Source organism: Pteropus alecto, unplaced genomic scaffold, assembly GCF_000325575.1.
Source record: "Pteropus alecto unplaced genomic scaffold, ASM32557v1 scaffold195, whole genome shotgun sequence".
NCBI classification, from domain to species: domain Eukaryota; kingdom Metazoa; phylum Chordata; class Mammalia; order Chiroptera; family Pteropodidae; genus Pteropus; species Pteropus alecto.
The window spans coordinates 5,140,545-5,151,704 of NW_006438073.1; the positions used below are offsets into that span (position 1 = coordinate 5,140,545).

At 56.0% G+C, this 11,160-nt stretch overlaps 1 protein-coding gene across 1 annotated transcript in view; it reads left to right on the forward strand.

Annotated features, from left to right (window-relative positions):
• The window catches only part of IGF2R (insulin like growth factor 2 receptor), a gene marked incomplete at its 5' end in the record, with an annotated part of 98,619 nt that extends 87,547 nt beyond the window's left edge, over positions 1 to 11,072 (forward strand). The window contains 9 exons of the mRNA XM_025049054.1: positions 1,038 to 1,272; positions 2,009 to 2,145; positions 2,541 to 2,655; positions 3,550 to 3,696; positions 4,303 to 4,490; positions 5,728 to 5,914; positions 7,657 to 7,806; positions 8,855 to 8,924; positions 9,680 to 11,072. Coding sequence (XP_024904822.1) covers positions 1,038 to 1,272; positions 2,009 to 2,145; positions 2,541 to 2,655; positions 3,550 to 3,696; positions 4,303 to 4,490; positions 5,728 to 5,914; positions 7,657 to 7,806; positions 8,855 to 8,924; positions 9,680 to 10,096 — 1,646 coding nt within the window. The remainder of the gene's footprint in view (positions 1 to 1,037; positions 1,273 to 2,008; positions 2,146 to 2,540; positions 2,656 to 3,549; positions 3,697 to 4,302; positions 4,491 to 5,727; positions 5,915 to 7,656; positions 7,807 to 8,854; positions 8,925 to 9,679) is intronic.
• Positions 11,073 to 11,160: the final 88 nt, after the last annotated feature.

An 11,160-nucleotide genomic window follows, 5' to 3' on the forward strand; every position in this document is an offset into this window, starting at 1 on the left:
AGTCTGGGGGGGGGCTCTGGGCGTGTGTCTGGGGACTCTGGGCGTGTGTCTGGGGGCTCTGGGCGCGGGTCTGGGGGCCCTGGGCGTGGCCTGTGCTCCTGCCCTCGCCGCCTGGGGCTCGGACCGTGCGGCTCGCCGAGTGACAGCAGCAGTCCCATCGCGTGTCATGTTCTCTCATCGGGGCTGCTTTTCGTAAAGGACGTTCTGAGTTGTTCCAGGGCATGTATTGCATAACCACGTGTTGACCACGGCAGGGGTCACACGCACATGCTGGGTGGGTAGCTAGGCCCACTCACTAGCTCAAGAGGCTTGTGTCCACACACCAGTTTTCAGCACTGGTGATTGAGGTTCATGCCTCTGCAGAGTTCCTGCTTGTCATGGGTCTGCAGGGCGGCAGGAGAGTGATCAGGAAGAGCAGGGGTCTCTCATCAGCTTTCTGCTCCATGGCAAACACAGGCCAGGAGCTGGGGTCTCACGGCGAGCCAGACTTAGCTCATTTGTGCCTGTGATGTTTAGACAGTGGTGACATGAGAGAATCCTACTAGTGTGTATGGCACAAGCTCCTGTGAGTTCCCGAGGAGCGTGAGATGAGAAAAATGGGAAAAAGTTATTTAATTCTTGTACGGGATCAGAGAACAAAGCAATATATATTAAGGAATTATGAATGTTAAATTGGTCAGGGTCTACTATAGTCTTGAGGCTCGTCGTGGCAGGAATTTTCTCCTGGTTTGTTGGATGATACTCAAACATTTTTAGGTTGTTGTGGATATCTTAATCGTTACTTTATTTTTTGTTGTTTGTGCACGAACCGAATTTTAATAGCTGTCTTTGGGGAATTGGGCTAGCGCTGCGGGGTTATTAAGGAGAACGGTGAGAGACACTCGGTCTCTTCAGGGTTAAGATGTCTGCGAATGAAACAGAGCGCGATCTGGCCGGGGCAGGTGGGGGCAGCCAGTGCGGGGCAGCGGGTGCCCGTTAACGGAGGGGGCGGGACGAGGCGGTGAGGCCTGACAGCTCTCCCGCCTGCCGCTCCCCAGCAAACAGCCACCGGACGTCCTCTATCATCTTCAAGTGCGACGAGGAGGCCGACATCGGGGGGCCACGGGTCTTCAGTGAGACCCGGGGGTGCGAGGTGACGTTCGAGTGGAAAACAAAAGTCGTCTGCCCTCCGGAGAAGATGGAGTGCAAGTTCGTCCAGAATCACAGAACCTACGATTTGCGGCTGCTGTCCTCTCTCACCGGGTCCTGGTTCTTCGCGCACCAAGGCGCCTCGTGAGTACCGCCGTCACTCGCCTCCGTGTCAGTAAGCGGGAGCTGGAGGTTCTTGGCGGTAGGGGGCTCGTGGTGCGTCGCCTCTGACTCTAGGGGCGGGACTGCCGTGTAGACTGGAGCGTAGGGTGGCTTGGGTGCCCTGTGCTCCCGGGGGCAGCCCAGAGGTGTCAGGCACGGTTTGCAAGGCAGAGGTGGACAGAAACGGAGCCTCAGAGCCCAGAGAGGCTGTCGGCCAGGTCCCCTTGGTCTGATTCGGTCCGCGTTGGGGAGGGCGCCATCGGGTGCTGGGTTTCTGGGAGGCTCATTCCCTCAGCTCCTCGGCACAAGCTCCTTAGGCTGTGGTGGCCTGGCGTTCGTTAGCTGTGCGGACGGCTCCCCGCACGGCTCCCCACACGGCTCCCCGCACGGCTCCCCGCACACAGCGCCCGCCCCGCCGGGCACTCTTGACCGCTACGCGTTCGCTTTGTAGGGGGATGCGGACTTGGAGCCCTCACGGCCCCTCGAGTAAGGCAGACAGCTCACCAGGGTTGGGCTGCTGCCTGTCCCAACTCGAAAGCCCTTCTCAGCCCCACGGCGTCTCCAGATTTGTCCTTGTGCCTGGGCGGAGTGCCTTGTCTGTCAACACTTGGGCTCTCTGTCAGGAAACCGTTTTAGTGCCGCGTTCAGAGGCGCTGCACCCGAACGCATCGGCTGAGACTGACCTTCCCCTGCCCCGTCCCTTTGTGTCGTTTCATAGGTACTACATAAACCTGTGTCAGAAAATATACAAGGGGCCCCTGGACTGCTCCGACAGAGCCAGCATCTGCAAAAAGAGCGCGTCGGGGGACGTGCAGGTCCTGGGGCTTGTCCACACACAGAGACTGGACGTCATAGGTGAGGCCTGGACCCCTGGGTGGTCACAGGCGCCGTGGCTGGGGGGTGGGGGCAGGCAGCATGCCGAGGCTCCCTCCGAGTCTCGCCCCAGTGGGGGTCAAGTACCCAGGCTCGCAGGTGCGTGCGCGGGCATGCATGTGGTTACCATTATGAATATGTAAAGGATAGTTATATATATATAGTTTTTTGTCCCTTTTCAAATTGTTAATGTCTTAACAATTTGGGGCATAAAAGTAGAGACTGGGGCTCAGCAGGTTGCAAGGTGACCTGGGGGGTAAATTTTCAGAATGCTAAACCTGTTTGCTGTCCTGGTTCTTGGCGTGTGCTCGACTTGCGACGTTGAAGGTTTTTATAACACACTGGAAATAACGTCCGTGCAATCTTTTGTGTTTCAGACGACAAAGTCATTGTAACTTACTCAAAAGGCGACCCGTGTGGTGAGAACAGGACCACGTCCACTGTCATAGAACTGACCTGTGCAAAGACAGTTGGCAGGCCTTCATTTAAGAGGTGGGCGTGCAAGGGTCTCCAGGGGACTGTGGAGCCTGTGCCGGGAGCAAGTCAGAACTTCTCTCTCTGGTTGTCACTTGGGGTTTGTGAACGTGTGAGCAGGGTCACAGTAGGGAGGGGACTGGCTGCTGAGAGTTGGGGCCGGCGGGGAGGTGCAGGGCTGCTGATTATCTGCAGCGTGCACGGCTGCCCCACACAAGGAAGCGTGCTGGGACCAAAGCCACCATGTGACGCAGCATTTAAGTGGCCTCTGTCTTCGAATGTCATAGAACAAAAGGGGCATTGATAGGTGCCAGCCAAGGCCAGTGTTCAGGTGGCCTGTCAGGGATACACGGACAGTTGGGGCCAGCACCTGGATTGCTCTTGGAATATACTAGAATTCTCCAGGCAGTTCTGCTTGTGGTGCTAAGGGGGAGTTTGGCCAGCAGGGGGAGCATGTGAGCTGCTGTGCGTGAACAAATGATTCCTCGCAGAGCTGGGCTTCTGGCAGGGCAGACCCAGGAGCCGCTGTCCAAGGCTTTACTCACTCCATGAGTCTAAAGCTTGTCAAATGAAAATTCAAAGATCTAGGAGCAAATTTGTCCAGCTTTTAGATGTTACACAGTTCCTAAATTTAGGGAAACTATGTGAAGCCAGATCTTTGCCCGCTTTTCACATTGTGGGGGTGCTCTCCGCCCTCTCCTGTGATCTCGAGGAGAGCGGGCGGGGTGGCCATCCTAGCCCGGAGCTGCCTGCCCGTCGCGGGAGGCCCAGGGCGGGCTTGGAGGTGGGGGGGTCTCCTCGGGGACCTGGGGCTCTCGGGCAGCGCGTCCTCAGGGTGCGAGGTCTTGTGCTGCAGCCCCTCGCATGGCCGCGTCTGCGGGATGTGACCGCGCCCCTGCCGTCTCCTTCCAGGTTCGACGTAGATAGCTGCACTTACTACTTCAGCTGGGACTCGCGGGCCGCCTGCGCCGTAAAGCCGCAGGAGGTGCAGATGGTGAATGGGACGATCACCAGCCCTATAAACGGCAAGAGCATCAGCCTCGGAGACATTTATTTTAAGTAAGTGAAACATGTTCCTCTGAGAACTGCCACATATTTAAAATTAAACCAGCCATTCAGATTTCACTCTAGTGGGAAGTGCTGCAGTAAATAGGCTGTATGTTTTAGTTACTGTTCCTAGGTAGTCGTCACGTTTTGCTTAAACCAAGGAAAAGCATTACTCAACTATTATGTTTTAACGCCAGAGATGGTGAATTCTCTCGAGTAAAAATAAAGTTACTTGTTCTCCCTCACTTCCTAATAAACCCAGGGATCGAAGCCCAGACTTTCTGAAACAGTTTTTCATCAGGAATCTGGGGGCTTATCAGCTTGTGAAAAAAAGTCACTTTCTCAGCAGTATCTACTGGGGCAGTTGCTGGGGTCCAGTGGCCAAGGTGACTGACCGTGCCTGCTGGCTGTGCCCAGGGCAGGGCCAGGCGGGAGGATGAGGGGGAGGAAATCGGCACCTGCCGGAGTGTCCACGGCTCGTTCTCACGTCTCCCAGGCTGGGCGGCGGGAGACCCGCAGCGTCCCACAGCTGTGGGGTGGTGCCCGCACCTTGGGTCTGTGAGGAAGGGCTTTCTTGAAGGGCTGCTGGAGTCACTGCCACCTCTTTCATCTCTTCAGGCTATTCAGTGCCTCTGGGGACATAAGAACGAATGGGGACAAATACCTGTATGAAATCCAGCTTTCTTCCATCACAAACTCCAAATATCCAGCGTGCACCGGAGCCAACATCTGCCAGGTCAAACCGAATGACCAGCACTTCAGTAGGAAAGTTGGAACTTCTGATAAAACCAAATACTACGTTCAAGGTAATCCATTTCTCCATCGTTGTGACATGTTTAAGCTCCTTGCAGGAAGGGCTTTAAAACTTTCATGACCAGCCCCGCAATCGAGATCGCAGGTACAGTTTAAAGCCAAAGCCCTGCTTGAATGCTGCCTTGACGTGCAGTCGTGAGAGCAAGTCGAGCAGCCTGGGTCTCGGGGCCGCCTCTGTGGACGTGGCTGCCTCACACACGCCTCGGCCCTCCGAGTGCGGCCGACTGGGGAGTTGGGAGAGGGCCGAGTCCACCCCAGGCCCCTCACTACTGACACCAGTTGCGAGTTCGGGGGGCTCCCATCACTGCCCTGAAGTTCAGTGATTCCCTGAGGACGCGAGAACTCACCGAGCCGTCACAGTCACGGTTAGAGTTTGTTACGCGAAGGTGTAGTTAAAAGTCAGCCACGTGAAGAAGCACGGAGGGGCGTCTGGGGGAGCCAGGCGCTCCCTCGTTCTCCCCCTGTGGAGTCGGGGTGCATTACCGACCCAGCATTGGTGACAAAGTGCATGGATTGTTGCCAGTCAGGGGAGCTCAGTGCCCCTTGGTTGCTTGGGTTTTATTGGGGTTCCATTGCATAGTCTTGGTTGGTTGGCTGGTTGGTTGGCTGGTTGGTTGGTTGGTTGGTTGGCTGTTTGGCTGGTTGGCCACAGAGCTTCAGCAAACAAAATGTTGAACAAATTCCCACAGTAAAGCTGGGATGCAATTTGATATCAATATAGGAAAGATAGTGCAGTATTTCTACTGTCCTTAACTATGATGTTATCTTAGAAGTACAGTCTATCTCCTAGTGACATGAACAACAGGCTCTGGGATCTGATTCCATACTGGCTGGCTGGTTGGCTGGTTGGTTGGTTGGTTGGCTGGCTGGCTGGCTGGCTGGCTGGCTGGCTGGCTGCTTGCTTGGTTGCTTACCTGGCAATCTCAGTCCCCAGGTAGGCTGATACTGCATGGCCAGCCTCCACTCCAGAGCCTGTGGTTAACTGAGGACAGAGGCCAGACCTCTTTTTGGGCGAGGTTTAAGTCTTTCCTGCACACTGACTTGTGGCAGGGGCTCCATAATATGTGTCAGGGGGTCTGGAGAAGAGCACACACGGAACATATGATGAACGACACTCAAGTCTGATTTTAACTCTATGCGAACTTTTTACAGGCTCTGAAGATAAACTCGGCCCGTTACTGAGGTGTCAGTGCTAACGTTGCTGTGGTATGTATGCCTCTTTTTTGACAGATGGTGACCTGGACGTGGTGTTTACCTCATCCTCTAAATGTGGGAAAGATAAGACAAAGTCTGTGTCTTCTACCATCTTCTTCCACTGCGACCCTTTGGTGAAGGATGGGATCCCTGAGTTCAGCCATGAGACTGCCGATTGCCAGTACCTCTTCTCCTGGTACACCTCTGCCGTGTGTCCCCTGGGGTAAGTGTGGGGTCCTGGCGTTGGTAGGAGTTGCTGTCGGTCACTTTCCTCTTTGGGTGGACACTTACCAGTTGTACCTCAACCGCCTCTCTCGAAACTTAGCTCAGGCGTATGTTCACATGGGCGTTTACCCTGGTGCTCTACTGTGGAGAGGATTCAAACCCACAGAGTCCAGAGGAAGTGGCCGAGGCAAACCCCACGTAGCCAGCACCTAGCTTCAGCAGTTGTCCACATCCCGCCCTCTTGATCCACTCCACGTCAGCACCCTGTCACCCTGTCACCCCCAGCAGCCTCGGCCTTCTGCCTTTGTGCGCCCCGGGCCCTGAGCGCCCCTCACTTTGCTTGCATCTTTCTCCTGCTGCCCCCTCTCCCCCCCGGCTCCGGGGAGGCGGGGCCGTGTCCTGTCTGTTCCCAGCAGAGCTTTCTGTTTTAGCACAGAGTACTGTGTGGTAAAGGTCACTTTAACGTGAACGAAATATGTTTTCATTTGAATGAATGAAGAGTTCCTCTACAGATCCTGAAAATCATCTGTAGGCCAGATGTTCACGGGAAGTACACGTTTCTGCTCTGAGGGGCTTCTGGTGACCGGGCCTCCGTGTGGCTTCAGGGGACCTGCCTCTGTCATGTCCTGCGGCCTTCACTTCTTGGCCCAGCTACACTGTCCCAGTTAGAGCCGCTCATCTAGAACAAAAAGTTATAAACCACTTTCCTCGTGGATTTATTTTCTGTCACATCCGGCTGCCATCGTACAGAAGCTTGTCATTCTCTGTCCTGAGACTTTAAGTTCGGAGGAGACTGAGGTCTTGCCGTGTAGTTGTCGCTTCCCTTTCCTGGTGAAGGGACCCGCAGCCAGCAGAAAGTGACAGGGACAGTGCGGGGAGATCCAGACCACACCTTCCGGATCTTAGATCAGTTTGGTCTTATTTGTCCTATGGGTGCTAGCCCAGAAAAAAAAGGTCAGCTTTTTCCTGCGTTTTCCAGGAACACACATGTAGGGCAAGTCTCAACGAATTTCTAAATATTGGTGCCACACGAATGATGTACATGGTGCCGTGACACAAACGTCCAGTTCTGTGAGCAGAAAGAGAAGTCAGTGAAGACGTTTCTGATTTTGTATCATGAATGTTTAATGTCATGGAAATACACTGCTTTTTCTCATACGTGGGTTGGAATTGTGAAATTTTAGCCGATCGAACAGCGACTGTGTTTGTCACTAGCCCTGCCTCCTGGGACTTAATACGCCTGAATAGAGAATGGCTCCTTGGGGTGCCTGTGCTGTGCCCCGCAGTGTCCGTCCTATGGATGTCCCCCAACCCTGTGAAGCAGTGAGGCCGTGTCCCACAATGAGATATTGAGAAGGAGAGGCTATGTGGTTGTCACCACTATTTCTTCCCAGACGGCAGGGCTGCAGGCCTGGGACGTGAGTGTGGCCGGCCTGTCACCCAGGTCTTTGCTTCCTTAGCCCTCTGTGCCCTGGGAGCCCGCCAGAGGGATGCACGAGGACCAAGGAGTGTGTCCTTGACGCTCAGCTTTTCGCGGTTCCCTAACGGTCCACGTAGCTCGAGGCAGTGTCTTCGAGCTGTTTTCCGGTACTCCTGCCTGAGCTCGCTGTCGGCAGAGTGTTCTCACGGCTGGTGGCTCGTGTTGGGTGTGGCGTTGGCGGTCAGCGCCACTCCCCGAGTTGGGGTTGCTGCGGTCTTCGCTGTGGCGGCAGCGTCCTGAGCGCTGTGGCTTCCTTCCAGGGACTTCGATGGCGCGAGTGCCGAGGAGGACACGCCGGAGCACAAGGGGCTCTCGGAGAGGAGCCAGGCCGTTGGGGCGGTCCTCAGCCTGCTGCTGGTGGCGCTCACGGGCTGTCTGCTGACCCTGCTGCTCTACAAAAAGGAGAGACGGTGAGGACGGGCGCGGCCGCGGGGCCGGAGCGAATCCTGGCCTCGGATTTCCTTCTCTTCCCCGCTTCCCTTCCCTTTCCCTGGAGCCCCGGGCCTGGAGCTCTGTTCGCACTGCGGGCGTGGTCTCCAGGTGTGTTTCTCACACGTCTGCGTTTCATGACGAGGCGTCCATTTGACCAGAGCCGTGAACCTGCCCCAGGTGCTCGAGTCAGGTCTCACCTTGCGTGGCGGACACTGTGGGCTCTCGGCCTGGCTCACCCGTTTCCAAGACGTCAGTCTCTGGATGTGTTCGGAGTTGGACAGGCGTTAGACTACCTGTCGTGAGCGGACTTCCTTCTAGTCTGCTCTTTCCTCCCCTCCCCCCTTCTCATCTTAAAAGTGAGCATTATTAGGCGCCTGCTGTGTGCCAGGTACAGCCTCGTCCTCTTGGCTCCCCTTTGCTAGCTCAGAGGGCTCGTGTGTCATCACGTGTGGCTGTCCAGCAGATGGCCATTTCGCTGGTGAACGAGGCACGGGGCTCAGAGCTCTGTGCACACTTGGCCCTGGCTGGCGGTGGAGGAGGAGGCCATCTCGGGGGCCCTCGTCCTCTTTCGTCAGGCAGAGGAGCTGGAGGCAAGGGGCTGTCGAGAAGTACTGGCAGAGACCATCGGGGGGGGCAGGGTTGGGGCCGAAGGTCTGGGCGTGAGCTGGCCTGGGGTAGTCACCTGGCCCCGGCCGTCTCCGCACAGCCCTGGGGATCGGAAGGTGTGGTGGCATCACATCCACACGTGGAAAAGCGGGGACCCCAGTGTCCCTGCGGCACCTCGCTCTAGCCCTTGCTAAACCGTGAATGGAGCGAGATTTGCATCCTGCTCTGATTCTGAAGTGTTGCTGCCTCTGCACTGGTTTATAACCCTGCCACCGCGGGCTCAGCGTCCCATCCGAGTGGGGCAGCGGTGGGGGGTGCAGCCCCTCTCTTAGCCAGGACCGGAGGGGCCAGCTAGGAGCAGCTGGCCAGTGGGCGGCTCGAGCTACTGGTTCTTCCCGGAGTGACTGTCGTCTCTCACAGGGAGACGGTGATGAGTAAGCTGACCAACTGCTGTCGACGGAGTGCAGACGTGTCCTACAAATACTCAAAGGTAATTTCCTGCCTCCACCTCGCCCCTCGCAATAGCGAGCTGGGGATGTTGTTAACACTCAGTGATGATCGAAAATCCTCATCACAGGCAATTTGAAGTAGAAAGGAAAAACGTCATCTCCTATTGCTTTTAACCCTAACACACTTCTGTCTTTTTTTTTAATTCACGTTTTTCACGACGTGATTGCAACTGATTTCCTAGAACATTTAATGGTTACGTGGCTCCTGCCACTTTTTTGGTTATTCTAAAAAAAGTTACATATCATAATGGAAAGTTTGTGCATTTGGCATTTGGATGGTTTCTTTCAAATAAATCTCCAGAAAAGAGGCATCTTGTGGACCAAAGGGCATGAATATGCTCGTGGCTCTGTGTGTGCTGCCAAGCCTTTCTGAAAGGCTTACCTCGGACGCATACATGTGTCCTCTCTGTGGCTCTTCCTCAGCACACGTCCCCCTCCTGCCCTGCCCCCTGTGGCACCCGGTTCTGGATGAGCGGTAGGAAGGTCGCAGACTCGCCAGCCAGGCCACTTTCCTGCCCTTGCGACACTGTGCGCCTTGGCTGGGCCTTAGCAGGAGCTGGCAGTTCCAGCCCGTGCCTTCCTCTCCCGGGTTTTGTCCCTGGTGGGGACCTGGGGCCGTGGTGGCTGCGGTGGGTGGGGACGGAGGGTCCCTGAGTCGGGCGGGTCATGGAAGGAGGGTAACAGGAGCGGGGCAGGGTTTTGGCGGGGCTCCGTGAGCTCTGCTTTGCCCTGGCAGGTCAACAAGGAGGAAGAGGCGGACGAGAATGAAACCGAGTGGCTGATGGAGGAGATCCAGCTGCCGGCCCCCCGGCCTGGGAAGGAAGGGCAGGAAAACGGCCACATCACCACGAAGTCCGTGAAGGCCGACGCCCTCACTTCCCTGCACGGGGACGACCAGGACAGCGAGGACGAGGTCCTGACCATCCCGGAGGTGCGCGTTCACTCGGCCAGAGGGACCGGGGCGGACAGCGCACAGCAGATGAGACACCCCCAGAGGAAGGTGCTCCGGGAGCCGGGCGCCGACAGGGTGGGGCTGGTGAGGGGTGAGAAGGGGGCCAGGCCGACGCCCCGGCCTGTGCCACCCAAGCCCGTGAACTCTGGCGGCCTGGTGTCCTTCCACGATGACAGCGACGAGGACCTCCTCAACATCTGAGCTCCTGGTGCCTGCAGGGGACGTGGGTCTGTCGCTGGCTCAGCCAGGCCCTCCAACCAAATAAGACTTCAACTCGATGATGCTTCTGTCATTTTTGCCTTTAACAAAAACTGTTCCAAAAGGGAAGAATTTTGTGGGGGAGAGAGTGAGGTGGTCAGGCGCCGCTCACCTGTGGCTGCTCGGTCACTGGGTTGAGGCATCACGCCAGTTGCCAAAGGGTGATGCCCGGGGCCCGGGTTTTTGTCCCAAGTCCTCGTGTGAGGGCACAGCTGCTCTGTGCTCCACAGTGCGTGCACGGGCCGGTGCATCCGGGGACAGAGGGCTGTGTTTGAGAAAAACCCTTGCTGCTTTAGGCCCTGTAGGGTGTTTGACCATTATATTTTAGCATTTAATTCTCTCCTCCTATTTATTGACTTTGACAATTACTCAGGTTTGCGAAAAAAAAAAGAAAAAAAAAAACACAAAAAACAAACCACCCACCCAGCAGTTTCTTCTGCCGACAGGAGGCGACATGCTGGTTCATCCGCTGCCGGCCGGGAAGCTGCGTGTGCTGGGTTGGTTCATATAAGGTTTTGAGCTAGTCAGTCATGTATCCTGAGTTAGAGTACTTCCTCTGTCTCTTCCTCTTGGCTTTCTTTTTCTTGAGGGCGCGCCCGCACGCGCCGGGGTCCCTGAGTGCTGGGCCGGCGGCTCGCCAGCAAGCCTTCAGTCGGGGACGGCCGCAGCTTTCTGCGTGACCTGTTCAGCCCTAGGTGCACGGAGCACATTTTTCAGTATTTCCTTCGCCGGCTGGTGAATTCAAACCACCCACCCAAAGACTGATTTTGTGTATGCGTGAATGGAGATGCCAGAGAAAACGACTTTTACCCACTTTGGGGGGTACAGGTCCCATCTCTTCAGGTTCTCATGATACCACCTTTACCGTGCTTATTTTTTTAAGAAAAAAAAAAAAAGTGTTTATCAACCATTCGACCTATAAGAAGCCTTAATTTGCACAGTGCGTGACTTCCAGAGGTCGCACGGCAGCGCAGGCGGGGACGCGCCCCCCGCGGGGCCCTCGGGCT